Below are 23,349 nucleotides of genomic sequence, written 5' to 3'. Positions count from 1 at the left end.
AAACTTCTTTTTCTGAATTTTTTTTTGTTATTAATTAAGGATACAATGAATTTTTATGAATGTCTGAATAGAGCCTCGTACCTTCGTTGCCTCGTGTTCCATGTGTAATACTATTTGTTATTACACGTTCCTTGGATTACATCCCCAAGGAAGAGACAAGAGTGGAATTTGTTTATATTAAGTTTTTTGAAAGCGTGATTATCTTCAGTTTTTCTCACACGATGTCCTCGCGCAGATTCATCAATAAATCGATATCCTTTCAGTAGCTCATGAGATTATTCTCTTGCAGAATCTAGTAACTTTGAAATGTTTTAAAGGGATGAGATAATTTAAGAGCAGGGCTGTCTGCCTTAGGTTAGCTTATGACTTTCCTTTTTTTGGTAAAATCTAGGTGAGATAGTTTTTGCTATCTTAGAAACTAGAGGAACTAGGTGAACGAAACGGTACTTGTGCATTATTCAGAATACTCTCTATAAATGAAGTTAGGTTCTTTCGTGAAACAAACTACGATGCAGGTATATTTTAATTAAATATTTGGTACTTGTTCATTATTCAATTGATTCAATTCAGAACACACTCAAGAGTTTTGCTGAGAAAATCCGGTTTCATAGCAACAAAGAAAAAACTCAATTTAGTTTGCTACGTATAGTGACAGAAGATAGTGTCTGAACATGGATGTTGAAATAAAGATTTGCGATTTCCCAAAGACTGAAAAAGAGGCAATTATATTTTACGAGGATAAGTATTATATTTTCATCGTATTTTTTTTATTCCATTAGCTTTATCAAAAGTTTGGGCTATATATTTGCACGTTAGGGGGTGTATGTGCATTATATCAAATACCTAACTTAACCTAATCTAACCACCTCTATGTATAAAATAATTAATTAAATTGTACCTGCATCGTACTTTGTGTCACGAAGGAACCTAACTTCACTTATTGAGTGAGTTCTGAGTAATACACAAGTACCAATGAAACTTAGGAATGGATTAACAATCCAAGTTTACTGGTTATTAGTGTTTTAATGAAGGTACTTCATATACCTATTCTTGGTATTTTTCTAAATGATAAGTTTTTCACAGTAAAATAACTTGTATAATGAATAAAACTGTATTAGATCCGTTCAAGGAATCGCGGTAAGTTCTAATAGTCAAGAATAAGCAGATTGGTGGAGGGAATTTGGCTATTATACATCGCAGTATTTTAAAACATCCACGCTGTGGTGTTTTGAAAAAATCTCCCTCTTTAGCAATGATTTGTGTATTAAACAAATTGTTCTCAGACAATTGAAATTAAACTTAAGCTAAATAACAAGATTTCTTTGAACAGGGATTGGTGGGGGGTACTCACTCAATGCTTTGTACACAAATTTTAGTTTAATTCACCGCTGAAACGTACTCACTCAATCATTTATACACAAATTTTATTAAAAGTGATTTAAAAATTATATTACAAACCAATTTAAACTTGTGGGTTAGCTGCTTAAAAAGGAAGAATCGCATTAAAACCACGATTCGTACTCACCTGAATGGATGAACCTGAAGGAAATCCCCTCTTTCAGGTCGTTTTCTCTTCACTCCTGGTTAAAATTCCTTGAAGTAATGATTCCGGCACTGTTTTAATTTTAGTTTTAACGATCATATTTTATTGCAAGTCTTATTTTATTTATGTGTGTGCTTTGCTAAGGACGGCTCTTGTATACAGAAGAAAAATATTTTAATTTAAAGTTTAAAAATATTCACAGTCTAAGATAAATTCTCCATGGTTTTACCTGTTGTTGTTCTTATGGTAGAAAGGCAGTCTTCTCTCGGTCGTAATTTAGGCACAGCTGAATAAATATTTCTTAAATTAGAGGAAAAATGAAAATGAATATTTCGGTCAAAACTTAGAACGGACAAAAACTGCAACAAACAGGATTAGAGCCACTTTCAAAGCCCTTTCAAACCTTAGAAAAATTATATCAATTGCGTTTTATTGATACCTATTCGTGTTTTGAACAGCGTTGTGAATTTTTTAAGACAACAAATAATATAAATTTCCATAAAATGAAAATAATAGTAATGATGACTGGAAAGAATTGATGAAAATAAACTCAATATTTGATGTGTAATGAAATTAATACCTGGAACTCTCAGCAGTTAAAAATTCTACATTTTAGTTGACACTATTCTTTTTTATCTCTCGGTGTTTTAATCACAAAAGAAAAAAAAATGTCTTGGGTTTTCTGCAAAGCACCTATGATGAAATAGCTTTTTTTTAGCTTTCGAATGGAACAGTAGCCCTACTTCTGTTTGTAATGAGTTCTGTTAGTTTTAAACTTAACTTGATTATTTGTTTTTATTTTAATCGTTTATGGACTTATTTATTTGTCTATGTTAGTACTTATATCTATGTTTTATTTATTGTTATATTTATGTTTAATGCATTTACTTATTTCAACTTCCATCCGCCTTAGGTTAGATTTGTTCATAAATTGTAATTTCTGTTAGTTTTTAAGCTTGATTTGTTACAGAACTTTATTTCTGCTCAGCTTCGGTTTTCGTATTGGTCTTTGCTTTTTTTAATTTCTTTTCCGGGATTTTTTTTTAGTTAGTTTCACTGGTTAATATTTGGAATATTTTTTAGATTATAACTATGTTGACGTGCTGGATGCACTGAGCGTCTTAAGACTTAGTTTAAAACCGCCTCAACATTCCCTGAAAGTTCCAACTTAGCACTCTTAACAGTTACAGAAAATTACAGGCATATCAATTTGACTTCCTGGATACACATAATGTAGTTTAATATGTTTCAACATACTCCTCAACTTTCCATGGAATTTTCAACTTAATACCTATAGCCGTTCCTGAGGTATTGCAGATACGCCGATTTAATAACATGGCTGCAGATACTGCCTTTTAATTTCCCCTCAACATTCCCCAAAACTTACCCCTCAATACTCTTATCCACTGTTCATATATTACAAATGAACCATTTTGACAATCTGGAAGCACGTGGTGCCTTTTGATTCAGTCCGGCAACCACTTCAAAATTCTTTGAAAGCTTCATTTTAATACCCTCGGGAGCTCCTTGGCAACTCTTAAGATATTGCATACATGGCTTGTTGACAATGTAGATGCACGTAACGTCTTTTGGTTTAGTTTGGCGTCCTCTCAACATTCCTTCAAAGTTTCAACTTAATACTCTTAGCCGTTTCTGAGATGATGCACATACACCCTTTTGACAACCTATATATATACATTGTTTCTTTTGATTTAGTTTAATATTAAAGACAAAACAGTTTTTCAATTGAAAGTAAGCAGAACATTAAAAATTTAAACTGATAAGAAATTATTCTTTATGTTAGGGGGGCTGTCCCTTCATCAACCATCGCTTTTACGCGGAAGTCTTAAAGTTCTTTAGAAATACTTCTTATTGAAATTTTGCCGCCATTGTGCTTGAGCAGTCTTTCTTAGAGAATTGTGACATAAAGTCAGGCCTTATCTTAAATAGTGAGTTTTGATGAAGGGACAACCCCCCCTCCGTATACGGAATTATTTCTGTTTGTTTTAAGTTGTGATGTTGATCCAAACTTTAGGTTGAAAAAATAGTTTTTTTAAATTTAATTTCTGAACATTTTTCAAATCATGGCAGGAAATCTCCTTCCCTGCTCCCCGCGTAAGATTTTCCCTGGCCAATTACCCCTTGAAACTATTCTTGCCACTTAAAATTGTCCCTGTAGAAAACACCCCCAACAGAAAATTCCTCCCCCAAAATTTCCGTATGTCTTCCAAAAATATTATGCGTGAACAATGGGCAAACCAACTTACAGCTCCTTACCCAGGGATTATGGAGGGTCTTGTTATCCCCAAGGTCATAGATATTGAACCTTTAAACTATGCTGAATCAAATGACTATCCAAAATTTTCTATCGGATGTCTTTTGGGAAAAAGGGAGTGGGAGAGAGGTTAGTCGCCCTCAAATATTTTTGATCACTTGAAAAGGGCACTATAATTTTTCATACCATTTCGAATGAGCCCTTTTCCGATCTTATAGGACCATTGGTTCGTTATGATCAACCCTGGGAAAAAAATAAATAAAAGATTCAATTAAATAAATACCCATTCCGGAGTAAATGAATCAAGGGGGACGGGATACCCATTTTCCTGTTTTACCTATTTTCCTCTCATTTCAAGTAATGGGTGCATTGTTTTCAATATCTTCAAAAATCCAGAACACTTAGTTCTTTTTGAAGAGGAAACTTTAATATCGACTGTAAAGTTTCAACTTAATACTCTAAGCTGTTTCTGTCATCATTTCTTTTAATTGTCTTTAGTTTTAGTAGCAGTGGTATTAGTAGATGTAGTAGCAATAGCAGGAGTAGTGTAAGTTATAGTGGTAGCATTATGCCCATGGTGCCTTTTGGCTAGTTCAATATCCACCTTGACATCCTCTAAGACTTTCAATTTAATCTCCTAGATCATTCCCGTCACATTGTTGATACAATCGTTTGAAAACCTTTTGTACATATTGTGTTTTGACTTAGTGTAACAACTCCAAAAACACTGCCTAAAGTTTAATCTTCATACTTTTTGCCTCAGTAGCAGTAGTCGTAGTAACGGCAGTATGCACAGTGTGCCTTTGGGTTCATCATACCCCTTAGCATTCCCTAGAAGTCTCAGCTTAACAGTCTAAGTCATAATCTAGATATTGCTTGTATGCTCTTTTAACAAACTGCAGGCATATAGGGAGTCTTGATAAAGTTGATAATCTTCCTAGGTATTCCTTTAAATTTTCACCTTAATACTCAGTAGTAGCAGTAATCATAGTAGTGGTAGTAGCAGTATCATTAGTATGTATACAGTGTCTTTTGGTTAATTCAAAATCAACCTCTGCATAAGCTAAAAGTTTCAAGGTAATATTCTAAATCTTACCTAAGATATTGCTGATACATTCCAGAATATGGCTCACCTAAGTCCTTACAACGTGCTTTTGTTTGTTCCCATTATATTAAGTTCCCTTTAATCCCAAATGTACTCAACTATATATCTACTATATCAAATTTTACCCCTTTTTTAGGCAGGAAATATCAAACTTGGGCTAAGACTTCGAAGTAAAAATGGATAAATCAAAAGGGGAGCCTGGTGCGGCCAACTCATTTTTTTACGCACCCGTTGATTTTTCAACTGAGAAAAATACTTGCTTGAATATAGAATGGTTTAATAAAGTAAGTATATACTGTTTTTTCTCCTATATTATGGTGTTAAAAAGCTTGCTTTAATTTCATTTGGTCATTGTGTTTACCTTATTGTTAATACTAGGGCCAGACGAAAAGCAGGCCGTCCCTGAATGGGATAGGAGCAGCTCGTAAGGAAGTACTTAAGGGAAAATAGTTCCTGAGAGGGTTTATAGAGGAAGAATTAGAACAGATTGGAAAGAGGAGAAGCGTGCACCACTATGTTGACCCCACGTGGCTTGGTGCTGCAATGTGCTGTCAGTAGAAGTATTAGTTGATACTTAATCCCACCATTGCCTATTACAGAGAGAAACACAGATCTGGTAGTCGAAAAATTGGTTCTTAGTAAAGGGTGATAAGTCGGTAAAGAGATGGACAGTTTTTTGGTTACAACGTTTTTAACAATTAAAATCTTTGTTTTTTATGAGTTTTATCTTTATCAAACAGTTCTTGGTAACGAACTGTAGTAAGGAACGACCCGGCTCAATAGTAACCGAAACTCTAAAAAATGGAATTTTGAAACCAATGTTGCATCAAAAGAATCGCATTTTTATGCTGATTTTAAATATATAAGTTTCATCGAGTTTAGCTATAACGATCAAAAGTTAAGAGCCCGAGAAAATTTGCCTTAATTTAGAAAATAGGGTGAAATAGCCCCCAAAAGTCATAGAATTTTAACAAAAAATCACACCATCAGATTCAGCGCATCAGTGAACCCTACTGTAGAAGTTGCAAGCTCCTATCTACAAAAATGGGGAATTTTGTAGTTTTTGCCAGAAGACAAATCACGGATGCGTCTTTATTTGTTTGTTTGTTGTTGTTTTTTTTATTTTCCCCAGGGATGATCGTATCGACCCAGTAGTCCCAGAATGTTGCGAGAGGGCTCATTCTAACGGAAATCAAAAGTTCTAGTGCCTTTTTTAAGTGACCTAAAAATCGGAGGGCACCTAGGCCCCCTCCTAAATTCATTTTTTCCCAGAGTCACTGGATCAAAATTTTGAGATAGCCATTTTGTTCAACACAGTCGAAAAACCTAATAACTATGTCTTTGGGGACGACTTAATCCCCCACAGTCCCAAGGGAAGGGCTGCAAGTTACAGACTTTGACCATTGTTTACATATAGTAATAGTTATTGGGAACTGTACAGAAGTTTTCAGGGAAACTTTTTCAAGTTTTGGTGGGGGTGGGTTGGGGGGGGGGAGGGTTACGTGGGAGGATCTTTCCATCGAGGAACTAATCATGAGGGAAGAGAGTTTTCTTAAAGGGGGCACAGGATTTTCTATCAGTATAAGAAAAAATAATGAGAAAATGAATAATTTTTTTCAACTGGAAGTAGTGAGCAGTGTTAAAACTTAAAAATAAAGTAAAAAAATTACGTATTTAAGAGGGTTTGTCTTCTCCACAATACCTCGCTCTTTACGCTAAAGTATTTTTAGTAATTTCAACTATGTATTCTACGCCATTTGTGATTCAGCGCTCATTCTTAAAGAATTGGGACAAAATTCAAGCTCTAGTGTAAATAGCAAGGTATTGACGAGGGGGCAAACCCCCTTATATACGTAATAAAAATACACAAATATAGAAGTTCATTACGTAAGTAAATTCGTAAGTTACATATATTTATTACTAACAAAATGTTCGTTAAAAAAAATTCTAGTTGCATTTTTAAGTAACCAACAATTGGAGGGCAACTAGGCCTCCTTCTCCTTCCCTTTGCTTTATAAAAATCATCCGAAGAAAACTATGAGAAAGCTATTTAGCAAAAAAAAAACTAATATGCAAATTTCGTTTTAATTATTCATGTGCGGTGAGCCAAAATCAAAACATGCATTAATTCAAAAACGGCCAGAAATTAAATAAAGAAAAGTTTTAACTGCAAGTAAGGAGCGACAACAAAAATTAAAACGAACAGAAATTATTCCTTATATGAGAGGGGTTGTTCTCTTTTTGACGCCCCACTCTTTACGCTAAAGTTTGTCTCTTTTGTTACAACTGAAAAAAAATTAGCGTAAAGAGCGAGGCTTTGAGGAGGACAAAACCCCTTTCATATACGGAATAATTTCTGTTCGCTTTAAGTTTTAATGTCGCTCCGTACTTGCAGTTAAAAATGAATTTTTTTTATTTAATGATATTTCAAGTTCTATAACTATTTTAAAATCCCCACAAGATTGATGTAACATAAAATTCAAAAATGAGTTTTCAGATTAAAAAAAACAAAAAACAGGAAATATAAATAAAAGAAGATGAAACCTAAATAGGGGTCAATAACGGTTCTGTCCTCTCTGGCACCCGAGACAATATCTTGATTAGCGCTCAAGACACTGGTACTCAAGACAAAACACTCTCAAGACAAGGTGCTCTCAAGACAAGACACTGGTACTCAAGACACTTACAGTGCCCCTCTTGATGTTTTGATTTTAACTCGGTATGAAATCTAGACAATTATAATGTTTATTAGCCCTCTCAAAAATATCTGTCCCCTTGAGTGTTACAGGATATTACCCCTTTAAACAGTTAAAGTCTACTTCAAGAAACTCTGCCCCCTCTCCGCCTCTAATAACTGCCAAACAGTCCAAATACTTCATATTAACACCGTTTTTATGGCACTTGGTATTAACCAAGTGACATATAGCAATCGCAAATTCTGTCGGTCTGTCTGTCTGTCGCTCCCGGTTTTGCTACTTTAGGCACTTCCAGGTAAGCTAGGACGATGAAATTTGGCAAGCGTATAAGGGAACGGACCAGATTAAATTAGAAATAGTCGTTTTCCCGATTTGACCATCTGGGGGGGGGGAGTGGGGGGCCGGTTAATTTGGAAAAAATAGAAAAAATGAAGTATTTTTAACTTATGAGCGGGTGATGGGATCTTAATGAAAATTGATGTTTGGAATCGATTGCGTCTCAAAGCTCTTATTATAAATCTGGATCGGATCTGATGACATTGGGGGGAGTTGGAGGGGGGAAACCTAAAATCTTGGAAAACACTTAAAGTGGAGGGATCGGGATGAAACTTGATGGGAAAAATAAGCACAAGTCCCAGATACATGATTAATATAATCGGAACGGATCCGCTCTCTTTGGGGTAGTTGGGGGGGGGGGGTAATTCTGAAAAATTAGAAAAAACGAGGTATTTTTAACTTACGAACGGGTGATCGGATCTCAATGAAATTTGATATTTAGAAGGATATCGTGTCTTAGAGCTCTTATTTTAAATCCCGACCGGATCTGGTGACATTCGGGGGGGGGGGGGGGTTGGGAGGGGGAAACCTAAAACTTGGAAACACCTAGAGTGGAGGGATTGGAATAAAACTTGGTGGGAAAAATAAGCATAAGTCCAAGATACATTATTGAAATAACCGGAACGGATCTGCTCTCTTTGGGGTAGTTGGAGGAGGGGTTAATTCTGAAAAATTAGAAAAAATGAGGTATTTTTAACTTACGAACGGGTGATCGGATCTCAATGAAATTTGAAATTTAGGAGGATATCGTGTCTCAAAGCTCATATTTTAGATCCTGACCGGATCCGGTGACATTGGGGGAAGTTTGGGGCGGGGGAACCTAAAATCATGGAAAACACTTAGATTGGAGGGATCGGGATGAAACTTGGTGGGAAAAACAAGCAGATGTCTTACATACGTTATTTACATAATTGGAATGGATCCGCTCTATTGGAGGGGGGGATTATTTCTGAAAAATAAGAAAATATTATGTATTTTTAACTTACGAAGGAGTGATCGGATCTTCATGAAACTTCATATTTAGAAGAACTTCGTAACTCAGATTTCTTACTTTAAATATCAACCGGATCAAGCGTAATTGGGGGGGGGGGCAGTTGGGGGGACCGGAAATCTTAGAAAATACTTAAAGCGGTGAGATCAGGATGAAACTGGATTGGAAGAATAGAAACCTGTCTAAGATACGTGACTGACATAACCGAACCGGGTCTGCTGTCTTTGGTGGAATTGGGGGGGGGGGGGTAATTTTGAAAACTGAGATATTTGTAACTTATGAAAGGGTGTCCAGATCTTAATGAAATTTGACATTTAAAAGAATCTTGTGCTTTAAAGTTCCTATTTTAAATTCCGACCAGATCCTGTGACATTGGGGGGAGTTAGAGAGGGAAACCGGAATTCTTGGGAAACGTGAAAATTGGGGTATTTTTATCTTACGAATAGATAATCGGATCTTAATGAAATTTGATTTTTAGAAGGAATTCATGTCTCAGAGCTCTTATTTCAAGTCCCGACCAGATCTTTTGACATTGGGGGGAGTTGGAGGGGGAAATCTTGGAAAAACACATGGAGTGGAGGAATCTGGAATGAAGCTTGGTGGATAGAATAAACAAATGTCCTTGATACGTGATTGACAGAATCATACTAGATTCGCTCTCTTTGGAGGAGTTGGGGGGAGGGGTTCAGTGGTTTGGCGAGTTTGGTGCTTCTGGACGTGCTAGGACGATGAAAATTGGTAGGCGTGTCAGGGAGCTCCACAATTTGACTTGATAAAGTCGTTTTCCCAGATTCGACCATCTGGGGGGCTAAAGGGAGAGGAAAAATTAGAAAAATTAGGTATTTATAACTTACGAGTGGGTGATCGGATCTTAATGAATTTTGATATTAAGAAGGACATCGTGACTCATAGCTCTTATTTTAAATCCTGACCGGCATTAAGCCTCTTATTTTCCTTTTTAAATCAATCTATTGATTCATAGAATTTTGTTTGAGCTCATACCATATGATCTCTTGGCTCTTAGCTCTTTTCGCCTCGTCACAAGTGCCATATGAGCTCTTAGCTCTGGTTCTTCCGTGGTTTATGCCCTGCCACGAAGTCTGCGTGCTTGAAGCACTTTAATCCCGTATCCAAGCAAAAGTGTTGTACACCCACACATACCCTAAAATCTGTATTATATTTTATGAATTCTTCTTCCCCCTCCTACCTCTTAATACCAATGGATTCGAAGTTTGGTGTAGTATCTAATATAAATAAACCTTTTCAACCACTTCCAATCGCAATATAATTTTTTATTTTATTAAATATGATAAGGATCCACTCTAAGAAATAATAATTTATTTTTGACCCACCCTTTCTTCTATCCCCTTTTAACTTTACGCTTCTTTATTGCAAAGTTTCCAATGGAAACCATGAGTCTTAAAAATTGGACATATGGAGGGGGTTGCTAGTAATAGTGTGTACGCGCATTTGTGAATTTCTGAAAAAACTTTCATCAATCAATCAACCAATGCTGAATGATCATTAATGGGGACCAAAAACGAATAAAAAACGAACTGAAATACCTCTGAAAGGGAATTTACATTACGCTGACTACCAAGATCCTCAAATTTCCCTCTTAGGACAGCGAAAAAGCTCCCATTTTAATACTGAGACGCTATTAAAATGCTGTTCGGTAAGTCACACAGTTAGGCTTTCTTTTTGAAATAACATCTAGGGCAAAATTTAAAGCTCATTATAACTCTACAAAGCAGGATTGGACAACAAAAATATCTTCAGGTGAATTTTAGAACATCTTATTTTCATTTGTGAAAAGCTATAGTTGATCTCTAAAGGAATGCATTAAACAAAAATAAAAACAGAAACAATAGGAAATTTTTTTCTCCAGGCAGTGGAATTCAATTCAGTTGATATTTCGGCACTATATATAAGGGCCGTCTTCAGCACAACACGAGAAAAAACCCGGAAAGCTATATTACATTGAAAGTTACTACATTTAAATACCCGGAAAAAAATGCATTATATTTAGAATCAGCAAAATCCTAGCTATTCCCCTTTATGAAGGAAAAATGAATGAGTTACTTTAATTATTTTTAGGACGGCAATGCCCTCCTCTCTCAGTGGTATCGAACAAGGGCTCTTTCATTGTCCTACTATCTCAGGTTCTTGTCGTGCGTTAAATCATAATAGTAAAGTGTAAGCATTAAAATACACAAAAGGCTTTCCAAAAAAATAAAAAATGTCAAAGACTTTAAAAACCACAAAAAGTCAAAGACTTTTGGGGACCACAAAAGGCCATGTATATTTGCCTTGCTTGAGGACCGCATTCTCACCTTGGTTGGGGAGCTCAGAAGTGGCCATACGTTTACCATGCATGGGACCTGCATTTTCACGATGCTTTCTTGAAGGCGCTACTACCCTTACCCTCTTAATGGTAGGAGCTCTTTGATCAGAATTTTCCTGAAATAAAAATTTAAGTTTATTTTTCATGAAGTAAAAACCGGTTTTAAAAACATCTTATTTCCATAGAAATATATGAGAATTTAAGAAACTTGGAATTTAGTTTTCATGAAATAAAACACACACGGTTAAATATATCTGATTTTATTAAAAATATTTGATCATTTGAGATGAATAACTTTTATAGTTTTCCAAATAACTGCAATAAAAATCTTATATTCAACATGTATTGTGCTCCCTATTAAGATTTAACTCATTCCCATTGCCTCAACCCTTCTATATCAATGAAAATCTCCAACTTCAACTTCAATTGTTGGCTTTCCAAAAATATTTAAGCTTAGTCATTCTTTAATTATTGTTTTCTTTTAAAAAATCGGAAGTATTTTTTATTCCGTGATTAATTTCTGTTTTTATTCTATCTATAGTCTGCTATAGTAAAAGAAAAACATTGCATTTTTTATACCTATTTTGCACTTGAGCTACAAAAGATTATGCCTCACCGTATAAGTGTAATATACAAAACATTCTGAAAACAAGAATAAATTTCTAGTCTCATCATGTCCCCTCTTTTTAAATTAGAGTTTAATAAGTCAGCGCAACCAAAAATTATGGCTTAAAAAATTACTACATGTCCCCTATATAGGGGTATGGGCTCTCAAAAAGTAATTCATTATTATACTCAAAAAGACCTCATTTATCTATTTTATTTACTACAAGGTAACAAATGTAATCCAGCCATTCATTTAATGTATAAATATAAAACACTTTTACATAACTATTTCATGCAATGATTCAATTTGTTAAAAAGTGTATTTATTGCGAACCACCCGTAATATTAGAGCGTTCATTTTAGCAGACAAAGGGTTGTGAGAATGATCCCTACCTAATTGAGTGACAGTAGGGTGAACTTCTGGTGGTGTGAAAGAATTAAGCTTTAACCCATGCATCTATTTATGGAATTTTAACCCACCTGTTAGAATAAGTTTCGATTCTTCAAAGGGATTTAACAGCGGCAAGATTTTTGCAGTAAATCATACTTTGATACAAGAAAACAAGATTAATTTATCAACGAAAAAAGTATCAACCCATCAAACCCATCAAAACCCCAAGCAAAAACCCATCAAAGTTACAAGCCTGAGAAAATCACCGAAAAAAGTATCAACCCATCAAACCCATCAAAACCCCAAGCAAAAACCCATCAAAAGTTACGAGCCTGAGAAAATTTGCCCAATTTTTGAAATAGGGGGAAACATCTCAAAACACCAGGGGAACTTTATGAAATCACACCGTCAGGTTCAGCATAAAATTAAACCCTACTGTAGATATTTCAAGCTCCTATGTACAAAAACGTGGAGTTTTACTTTTTTTGTCACAGGAAAGATCACGGATGCTAGTTTATTCGTTTTTTCCCACATTGGTGACCATATCGAGCCAATGATCATAGAAGATCATCAGAAGGGTCATTTTATCAGGGATCAAAAATTATAACGCCCTTTTTAAGTAGCCATAAATATTGGAGGGCAGCTAGCCTTTTCCCCCCACGCTCACTTTTTTCCCAAAATTACACGATAAAAATTTTGAGATAGCCATTTTTTTGGGATAGTCGAAAAATCTAATAACTATATCTTTTAGGATGAGTTAACCCCCCACAGTCCCCGAGGGATGGGGTACACGTTATGAAATTTATGGATTGTTTACACTTAGTATTGGTTATTGGGGAACATACAGACTTTTTCAGGTGCGATATTTTCTGGTGGCAAGGGGAGAGAATTTTTACATGGAGTAATTTTTCATGGGGGAAGGGAATTTTCCAGTGAAGGGAGAGCCAGGTATTCCAAAACAACTTGAAAAACAATCGGAAATTAAACAATAAACTTTTCTTCAACGAAAAGTAGGGAGCAGCATTAAAACTTTAAATGAACAAGAATTATTACGAATTTAAGGAGAATCACCCCCTTCTCCATACCTTGCTCTTTATGCTAAAGTTTCTAGTACTTTTAAAAGAACTTTTTGTTCTAAATAAACGTGCTTTGTGAGCCAGGAGTCATTCGTAAAGGACTGGGATAAAATTTGAACTTTAGCATAAGGAGTGAGGTACTGACGAGGGGGTGACGCCTCGCATATACGTAATAATTTCTGTTAGTTTTAGATTTTAATTTTGCTCCTTAATTTCAGCTGATAAAACTAGTTTTTTTCTTTTATCACTACAACATTGACTCGCTTCCTGAAACCTGTTTCTGAATCTAGGTGGGAGCTTTATTTGAATTTTAGCATAAGGAGCGAGACATTGACGAGGGGGCGACCCCCCTCATATAAGTAATAGTTTCTGTTCGTTTTAGATTCTAACTTTGCTCCTTAATTTCAGCTGATAAAACTTGTTTTTTGCTTTAATCACTACAACATTGAACCGCTTCCTGAAACCTCTTGCTGAATCTAGGTGGGAGCAAGGAGAAAGCTAAGTTTAGAAATTTTCTGCTGTAGTGGTAGAATTCTAAGAAGTGAAGCTTGACCCTCCATCACTAGGTAGCATAGGAGATTGGTCAGCTTACCTCAAAATGGTTAAGTTTGCAAATATCGCTAAGCTTCACGCCGAATAAGGTAATAGCTACAGCGCTTCAGGGTGACTTTTAGGAGTGGCACTCCTCAAAAAATGCATAGCCTAGTAAACGACTCACAATTTTTACAGGTATCTGATTAATAGATACTTCTTCTATATTTGGTCTGTTTTTGGTAGCCTTTTTTGGATGAAAATTCACTTCCTAGCTAATTTATCTACTATAGCTTGCCTCCCCATACTAGCCTAGTCTTTGTAGGCATGAATATATAATCATTCAGACATAGGCGCCTTTTGGGCCAAATCTTGGGGTGGGCATGAACTCCATCTGGCCTCTCCCCCGACTCACTTCGTGTCGCGTAAGAAAAAAATGCGGGTTTTGGCAGCACATCGATCAAATATTCTAAGTGAAAACGCATTTTCAGCAGCCGTGTGATGCTTGGAAATGTACTTTAACCGAATGTGGAACTCAGCCACACTTACCTCTAAGATTAATTATAACATCGAAGATCACAATCAAAGAGGTTAAGTGATTAAACTGAAAGTGGAAAATTCAATCAGACTACAGGCTGGTCTTCCTCAGCGAGAAACTTTCTTTATTTAAGTAAACAATACGTCGGTGAAATTAATTTTCATTAACATGCTGAGGGTTGTAACCAAAATCTTGGTTTTCCTTCAGCAGAAATATTTCAGATCAAATATGTTTAAAAAAAGGAAAAACATAACAAGAGTCAAAAAATATTACAACACTCAAGGTAACAAGGGGAACTGCCAAGGTTTCATCTTTGCAAAATCGTCAACAAGCTGGTCGTAGTCCAATTTTTTACTAAATCCTTCTCTGCAAACATCAAATGGAGGTGACTGAGACGATCGTCTCCTGTCGTAGACAGCAGGTAGTTTTTCACTATTTCTAGGCTAGAAAACAAACGATCATTCCTCGCTGTTGTCACAGAAAGTGTGGCAGCAATACGAGGTACTTTGATTACTTCTGAGTAAGCCACTGGTAATGCCTGAAGATGGTCGACAATTTCTAGGAAGTTTTGCGGCATTTTCTCCTCATCGAGCAAGATCGCTTGGCAATACCAGCTTGAGATTCGAGAAGAATGTTGTCGATATCCAGCTTGCCGTAAAGAGCAGAGTAACGCTTGAGCAACTCTGTGTCCATAAACTTGGTCGAGCTTGGATCCAAGGCTTCGAGCGTGCTCAGCACTGGCAAGTTATCTGTGAACCTTCTGTCAATTTCGGCTAGTAGACGGTCGAAAGTCTCGGAGTACTCTCGCTTCTTGTCATCCACCAAAGTAGTAGTTCGATTTCCAAGATTGGATGAAGTTCTTTCCTAGAGTCGAAGTTGTCACAAATTGTTTCAGATGCTTGGTGATCTTTTGGGTTCTAATGCTAATGGCTATTAATACCTTTATATTTACCTAACTAAAAAATTAATTGGCTTAATGATATAAAGTCTACTTCTCTCTGTGCTTTCGTCTTTAGAGTCTCATGGTAGCGCTGGCCTACAATCTGGGATTCGACCGGTAGAGGATGTCAAGGGTCTCTAACTTTCATAAGATTTATGTGTCGAGCATAAAAATGTTTATTTACACATATGATACAGTAAATGTACATAAAACAAGTACAGAAACAGAATAAGAACTGACTCAAGTAATCTAAAACAGTGGCTCATATTCACTAAAACAAGGAAATAAACATCGAAACATTTGACAGGAACTGACCTATTTTAATCTGTCAATTTAGAGGAATTACTGTAAATATTGAGAATTTATGATAATAATATAATCGTCCATCTAAGAAATGGGCATTTGACAGAACTTGAAACATTAAATATGTATCTAACCTACTTTCAAAGTTTACAATGATTAATAGCAAATAGCGTAGTTACCCCAAGGGTCTTCAGGTAATTACGCTCTTTGGTTAATAGGCGTTCAGTAATTTCAAATCAATTGGACATAATGGATTATTATGGCCGGCAAAGGGCCCTTTGTGTTGGAAGATTGGGCCCCACTGGAAAATCTGGGGTGGGCATTTGCCCATCTCTGACCCCCCCCCCCAAATGGCGCCTCTGCATTCAGAGGTAACAGGCTTGAGATTGTCTATTCAGGATTTCAACTCTTGTCGATAGAGCAGCATCACCCTGTGCTGAAAACCATGTAGTGACGAAGATAGCCTTAGAATTGCACAAAACCTTCGTTCAGCAGGAGGTACCAGGGACTTCTTGCTGCCCGGCTTAAGTGCTTCGTATAGACTTGAGATGATGTGTTAGTCCCTATCCCGCACTAGTAATGGCAACATTACTTTTACTCAGGCCAAAATAATTTCAATTATTTAAAAAATAAAAAAATTGCAACTTGGAATGTAACAACGTTAAAAAATAACTATCTTATTGACATTTTTACTTAATAGTTTAGACACTTCAAACTGAACTTATAAGGAGTTTCAGGAAATCAAATCCCAGGGGTGAGAAAAATTAAAGTAGGGGACATAGAATTTATTTATTTACTCAGGTAGGAAGGATGGGGTACATTACAGTGAGTGGGGCTCATTGTGACTAAGGAAGCTGCGAAGTCTTGTTTAGGTTTCGAAAGTTTTAATAATAGAAAGCTAGTGGCCTATTTTATGGCTAAAAGGTGCAGGGTATTAGTCGTAGTAGTATACGCCCTTGTAGGACAGACAGACAGAGATAGTAGTAAATCAGATGAATGTTCCATACAGCTACAGAAACCGATAAACTGAGTTTCAGCTTGAAATATGGTATTTTTATTGGGAAATTTAACGCCCAGATCAGTAGAAATAGGGATAGGCGGTATCCTAGCCTAAGTTAATTTGGTGTAGGAAAAGAAATAGTAATGGCTACAGATTGGTGCAATTTATAGTTGTAACCAGAACAGTATTTGGTCAGAAAATGACCCCTAATTTACATGGCGTTCACATGATGATAAGACAGTTAATCTTATTCATTATTTTATTATAAGCTGATGACTGACAGGATCCATACAAGATATTAGGGCATATAGGAATGCTGTTATTGACGTTAACAGTAAAGATTATCATATAACAATGTCTACAGTTAATTTAAAGTTGCAGTTTATGAAGGGGAACTACCTTCCGGGAAGCTGCAACGTTGGTAGGCTTCAGTATGAGATATTGGGGAAAATTTTCCAGGAACAGTTGAATACTAAACTGGAGAGTTTAAAATTTGGCAATGTAGAAGATCGATGGAATAGTTTTAGGGAAATAGTTAGTGAAGTCGCTGACGATATGAAAGTGAAGAAAATTAGGAACACAGCTAGGAATATTAGTGGAAATGTTTTATGTTTAACAGAGAGGAGGGGGGGCTTGTAAAGGAACATCTGAGTTATTTATCATATGAAAGTAGGAGGAATGTAAAGAAAGTAGAGAAAGTATTAAAATATAAAATAAGGGGATGTAAGGGAGATGCAATGGATATAATTTCTGAGATCCTGAAGATACAGCAAGATGGCATATTAGCAATACTGGCATGTTAATAAATTGAGAGGGAGTTGCCAATCTGGACTTGTCTCAGTTATAAAATAAGAGCGGGACCACAATTCGCTATAAGGAAAGAGTTAAAGAGATCAGGGTAGAACACTCTGAATGCTAGATCGTGACAGAGCTACAGGAAAAGATACAGAGGACAATGCCAAAGTTTGTGACACCTCAAATGGGAAGGAAGAAATATTTGATGAAGAAAAGAACAAAAAGAATTAAAAATAATAAGGCTCCAGGTGCTGATAGTGTAGTATAATGAGTTTTTTAAATATGGTGGTTATTAGGTTAAAAAGTAGTTACTGAAAATTATGAATATGATATTTGATAAACGAGAATTATCTAGCCATTTTCAGAAAACCTGGATTAAATCCATGCACAAGAGAGGTGAAAATAGTGAGTGGGGTAATTAAAGAGACACTAACCGGGTTTCTATAGGTAGAAAATTAATACTGATATTTCTTAGACTTAGAGATTTTGTAGACACAATTTAGGAGAAGAATAGTGCTGTTTTGGGAAGGATAGATGATGTGTTGACCAAATTTTCACTCGATTAATAATTTAGAAGTGTCTGAGTCATCAAAACCCTCTATGCCTCAGTTTTATACACTATAACAATTATTAGATTTAGTTAATTGAAGAGTTTTAGTGATAGTCTTATTCTTGTATGATACACCAGACAAATACATTAAAGTGATTAAGAGTATTAAAGTGATTAAGGCTCATGTTAAATGAGAAGTTAAGCGAATTGTGTCCTATCCCCATTTAAATTGATTCTTTTGTTGAACTTATGGAGAACAGCAAAGGCAATGGGAGAACAAGGAATCAAATGGAGGTTTAAGTATCCTAGATTAAAGTGTTAGCGAAATGAATGCACTTTTAGAGGTCTTGTAATTTAAGGGGGCATGAATAAGTTTGAAAATCAATATTAAGACGACTAAGCCACGAAGGTTACGAATAAGTGATGATGAAAAGGTGAGGCTGGGTAACAAAAAGATAGACTAAGTGGAAATAATTGCATCACTAACCTAGGAAGAATTATTAGTAAAGAGGGTGGGTGCAGTGGACATGTTAGAAGTAGACTAGCCAAGGACCAGGGTTTTTTTTGCAGTTGAGAAAAAGTTTGGAAGAATAGGAAGATAATTCTGCGAACCAAGATTAGAATATTGGAAGGTAAAGTGATAACAGCTGCCAAGTTTGGTTTTGAAACTCCCAAAAACGGAGAGAAAATATTGATTTGTTGATGATCTGACTCCCCTTTCTAACTAATTCTCGGAGTCATCTAGCGTTGAAAATAGTTCTTCTCTGAAGAGATTTTTTTTCCTGTTAATAACAGTGTATCTTATATTTTAGTTGTGGGTAAGGCGACTCCTCCGATCAGTTGCACTAGTGAGCTTGATATCTGTTTCACTGCACACTCCAAAGTCTTTTGAACAGAATCCTTACTTGCGTTACGTTACCTTTGTTGCTGATGGTGGTGTTACTTTTTTGTTTACCTTTGAGATGGTTGCCAAAATAAAAGCAAGAGGAGCTTTCAAGGTAAGCAAAGATTACTAATCTTATAAGAAACACAAACGATGAAATAATCTAAACATAGTCCGTAATTAAGCTGACTAACGGTAGGATTCGAAGGCACGAATCCTGCTTTTATCCGTGCAGGAATTTATCTCTGCAGGACAAATTGTTTCTATATGGCAGAGCTATTATAAAAAAAAAGTTTTTATGAGGATTCAATTTCAATGACGTGCAGCTGTTGGCTGTAACTGAATACTTGGTCCAATGTTATGTCAATGGACTTAAAAAAAAATATATTAACGACAAAGCATAATAAGAAAAGCTATTAAATAAATTTCAAGTTGACTCTTCTTTTCGTAAGATAATTGCGTCTTTCCTATCTAATAGAACACAAACATTCAAATACCTAAGCTTGCATCCCAATAATGTAATTAGAATGGTGTGTCCCGAGGAAATATGTGGCTCCAATTTTGTAAATGATGATGGTAAACAACCCTTTGATTTTTCTGATAGATGATAATTTTTGAAGATCTGAGTGTCTCAATGCCATTTTGAAATAAGACTGAAAAAGTGGCCAGATGGATATCCCGAAGAGATGCCAGATGAACCTATTACTCAATGTACAAAAACCATCCATTTAAAGTCCATAACCTTAGCAATGAATGAATTTGAAGACTCCTCTTTCTTTGACTTTCCCTATCCCTGTAAAATGTCACATAATACTACTAACTTAATGTGTTTTACCATTTGAAGCGATTTAGAGTAGAAATTCTATATTAATGGCTTTTCAAGACAGGCAAGTACCGCATTTTCCCTCCTTAAAACTCTTTAAACGGTTTCAAATTTGAATATCTTGAATTGCTCCCTTTGAGAAATTTTCTCTCATTTTTATTTCCAGTCCTTGCATCAGCCTGTCCAGTTAAACATTTTAGTATCTCCGGGGAATATTCGGACAGAAAACAGGCAGTCAAAAAAAGCATCTAAGAATTATCCTCAATGAAGGCAAAGGCACATATATATTTTTTCGGAGAGGCAATTTGTTCACTTTCAAGAAAAAGAGAACAGAAATGCTTGTAAGTTTTGACAGCATTCCCCCATAACCCCCAGACCATTGCAATTTTTGTAGTCAATTTTCTTCTCTTAAACCCCTTTTCCCTTCCTAAGTTTTAACGAAAATCCCAATTTTACCTCAATAAATTTTCCACAGAAAAATGTAGAAGAACTTTTCGCCCATACATAGCTGATAATAATTTTACCAGTTTTGAGCTTTATATTATAGTCCTTTTTTATAAGTAACTTAAGAACTTGGGTTTGGGACATTACTATAGCAAAAAAAAATTATAAATCATCCAAATGTTTTCCATTCATTTAATCACTGTTTGTGATTTTATTTAACCAGCTTAATTTCTTTTTAAAATTCCCCTAGTTTTGATGGTTTTAAATCTCTTTGACTGTTTGACTTATCGTTTTTTTTTATGACCAGTCTTTTACTTTTTTTTTTACTGCACTCGTCTTTTAAGTTTTGACTCTGAACTGTAATTCGGTCTATCGTTGATAGCTTTGACATATCTTTACAGTCAGAGTGGCTGAAACAGCTGCCTTGTATGATTAAGGTCTTAGGATTCCATATCAACGATGATGATTGTGAAGAGATGATTGTGAAGTAGAGATGCACTTGAAAAAACGAAAAAAAATATTACTTGGGATTGTATAGGGCACTCCAACAAGCTAGATGCTTTCGGCATAAAGTGGTGGCTCCAAAAGTTGGGGTCAATGCCAGCTGGTGGGTAATCCAGTTGGGTAATGATGGCGGCAGGTGCATTTTTGGACGATGGAAAACCTAACAGGGGCAGAAAAATCATAAAATAAAAATTAAAGATTTAGAAAAAATATACATTCTACTTATAAACGTATTTTTTTCATTGACTTTCGTTCGATCCTTGAAACTCTCCCTCACTTGCATTCTATTAGTTTGATCAAAATATGACAAGTTGAAATGCAAAAAAAAAACTTATTTGCACCTATTTTCCAGGGCGAGTCTGCATATTTTCAGGATCGATGGTGCCGCTTCGACTTCTTTATGGTTGCATGTCACTGGATATCAATGCTTCTTCATATTGGAGCTTTATCTGGTGTTATAGAAAGGTCGTCTTATACTTCCGTTCTCCAAGCACCAAGGCCTTTAATCATGATAAGATTTATCCGTGTCTTCCTCAAGTTTTCCATGCCTAAATCACGACTTAACCAAATATTCAAGTAAGTTTTTTACTTATAAAAGTATTGGAGTATCCCAAAAACTAAACCCATAACAATTACATTTAATTGTTTTTTTTTGTCGATCAGAAGAGTTTGTATACGCTTACAAAAGATTTTCCAATTCAGGATACTCCTTTTATGATTTAGAGCCACTCTATAATCAATTGCTGAACATTCGAAAAAGACGAACGTGTTGAAAAAGATGAATATTGCCTATTTGTGAATCTTTAGGGTGAGATTTGATTATGGAAGTTTGAATTTTAAAGGCCGGCAATTTGTCAACCAACATCTTTGATTAATCCTCTACAAAGTATGCACTTATCATGCAGTTCATGATCCAAAAAACCTTCTAATCACTTAATGTGTCTCCCTAAATTATTCTCACATAACTGAAGAAAAGAAAATATGTATAAATTTACTAGATTTAAGAGGAGAGGGTAAGGGGGTAATGGAAAGGATCCTGCTTTGGGTGCTCCAACTTAGTCAAATTCGAACGATGACGAGTAAAGAGAAAGATGTGTAAAATGGTTATGCATATGAAGTTAAAGAATGGGACAATCGTTTAAGCTTTTTGTTCTGCTTTAGTTAGTTCATTCACAAAGACCAAATATTGGACGGAAACGGATTCATGGACTTGATCAAACAACATGTCTTAAACATGTTGCCCACTTCGGCCGCTTTTATTTAAGACAGTTGCATGACCATTTACCATCCCAAAAGGAAATCCACCTTAAAAAGGCTGTTCGCATTATTTTGCAGTCCTTAACCACCGGAGGTGAATGAATAACGTGACTTTTTTTACCATGTTTATCTTGACTATTTATCTACCTAAAACTAAATTTCAAATCAAATAGACCTCTCTCAGGTCAAGATTTGCCTACTAAGGCATTCTTAGTTAAGAAAAATGAGGCCTCTAGTCATTCATACTCTTTTTCCCCCAGCCACTTGTACAGGTGGCAATAGAAACTTCGAAGAGGGCTTACGCGATTGAAATTCAAAGTTCTATTAGCATTTTTAGGAGTGCAATTTGAATGGATTAAAGTATCAAACAGTTCGTGGTACCGAACTATAGTAAGGAGCGACCCGGCTCAATAGTAACCAAAACTCTAAAAAATGGAATTTTGATACCAATAGCTACATCAAAAGAATTGCATTTTAATGCTGATTTTAAATATATAAGTTTAATCAAGTTTAGTCTTATCTATCAAAAGTTACGAGCCTGAGAAATTTTGCGTTATTTTAGAAAATAGGGGGAAACATACCCTAAAAGTCATATAATCTTAACGAAAATTACACCATCAGATTCAGCGTATCAGAAAACCCTACTATAGGAGTTTCAAGCTCGTATCTACAAAAATGTGGAATTTTGTATTTTTTGCCAGAAGGCAGATCACGGATGCGTGTTTATTTGTTTGTTTGTTTGTTGTTTTTTTTGTTGTTGTTTTTTTTTCCCCATGGGTGATTGTATCGACCCAGTTGTCCTAGACTGCTGCGACAGGCCTCATTCTAACGGAAATGAAAAGTTCTAGTGCCCTTTTTAAGTGATCAAAAAATTGGAGGGCACCTAGCCCCCTCCCACGCTAATTATTTTCCCAAAGTCAACGGATCAAAATTCTGAGATAGTCATTTTATTCAGCGTAGTCGAAAAACCTTATAACTATACATTTGGGGACGGCTTACTCCCCAACAGTTCCCGTGGGAGGGGCTACAAGTTGCAAACTTTTACCAGTGCTTACATATAGTAATGGTTATCGGGAAGTGTAACAGGCGTTTTCAGGAGGATTTTGTGGTTGGGGGAAGGGTTGAGAAGAGGGGGATAGGCAGGGGGAACTTTCCATTGAGGAATTTTTCATGGGGGAAGAAAATTTCCATGAAGGAAGCGCAGTATTTACTAGCATTATTAAAAAAAACAATGAAAAAATAAATATGAATTTTTTTCAGCTGGAAGTAAGGAGCAGCATTAAAACTTAGAACGAACAGAAATTATTACCCATATGAGGGGCTCACCTTCTCCTATTACCTCGCTCTTTACGTTAAAGTATTTTTAGTAATTTCAACTATTTATTCTACGGCTTCTGTGATTCAGGGGTCATTCTTCA

At 35.7% G+C, this 23,349-nt stretch overlaps 1 protein-coding gene across 1 annotated transcript in view; it reads left to right on the top strand.

The window, feature by feature from the left end:
• Nucleotides 1–214: 214 nt before the first annotated feature.
• Nucleotides 215–23,349, top strand: part of LOC136026959 (sodium leak channel NALCN-like) — a gene marked incomplete in the record, with an annotated part of 157,093 nt that continues 133,958 nt past the window's right edge. Inside the window, 4 exon segments of the mRNA XM_065703817.1 lie at nucleotides 215–354; nucleotides 5,060–5,207; nucleotides 18,833–19,018; nucleotides 21,027–21,250. Coding sequence (XP_065559889.1) covers nucleotides 5,100–5,207; nucleotides 18,833–19,018; nucleotides 21,027–21,250 — 518 coding nt within the window.

Source organism: Artemia franciscana, chromosome 5, assembly GCF_032884065.1.
Source record: "Artemia franciscana chromosome 5, ASM3288406v1, whole genome shotgun sequence".
Taxonomy (NCBI): domain Eukaryota; kingdom Metazoa; phylum Arthropoda; class Branchiopoda; order Anostraca; family Artemiidae; genus Artemia; species Artemia franciscana.
The sequence above is the reverse complement of the archived record's forward strand: the minus strand, read 5'-3'. Positions and strand labels throughout refer to the sequence as shown.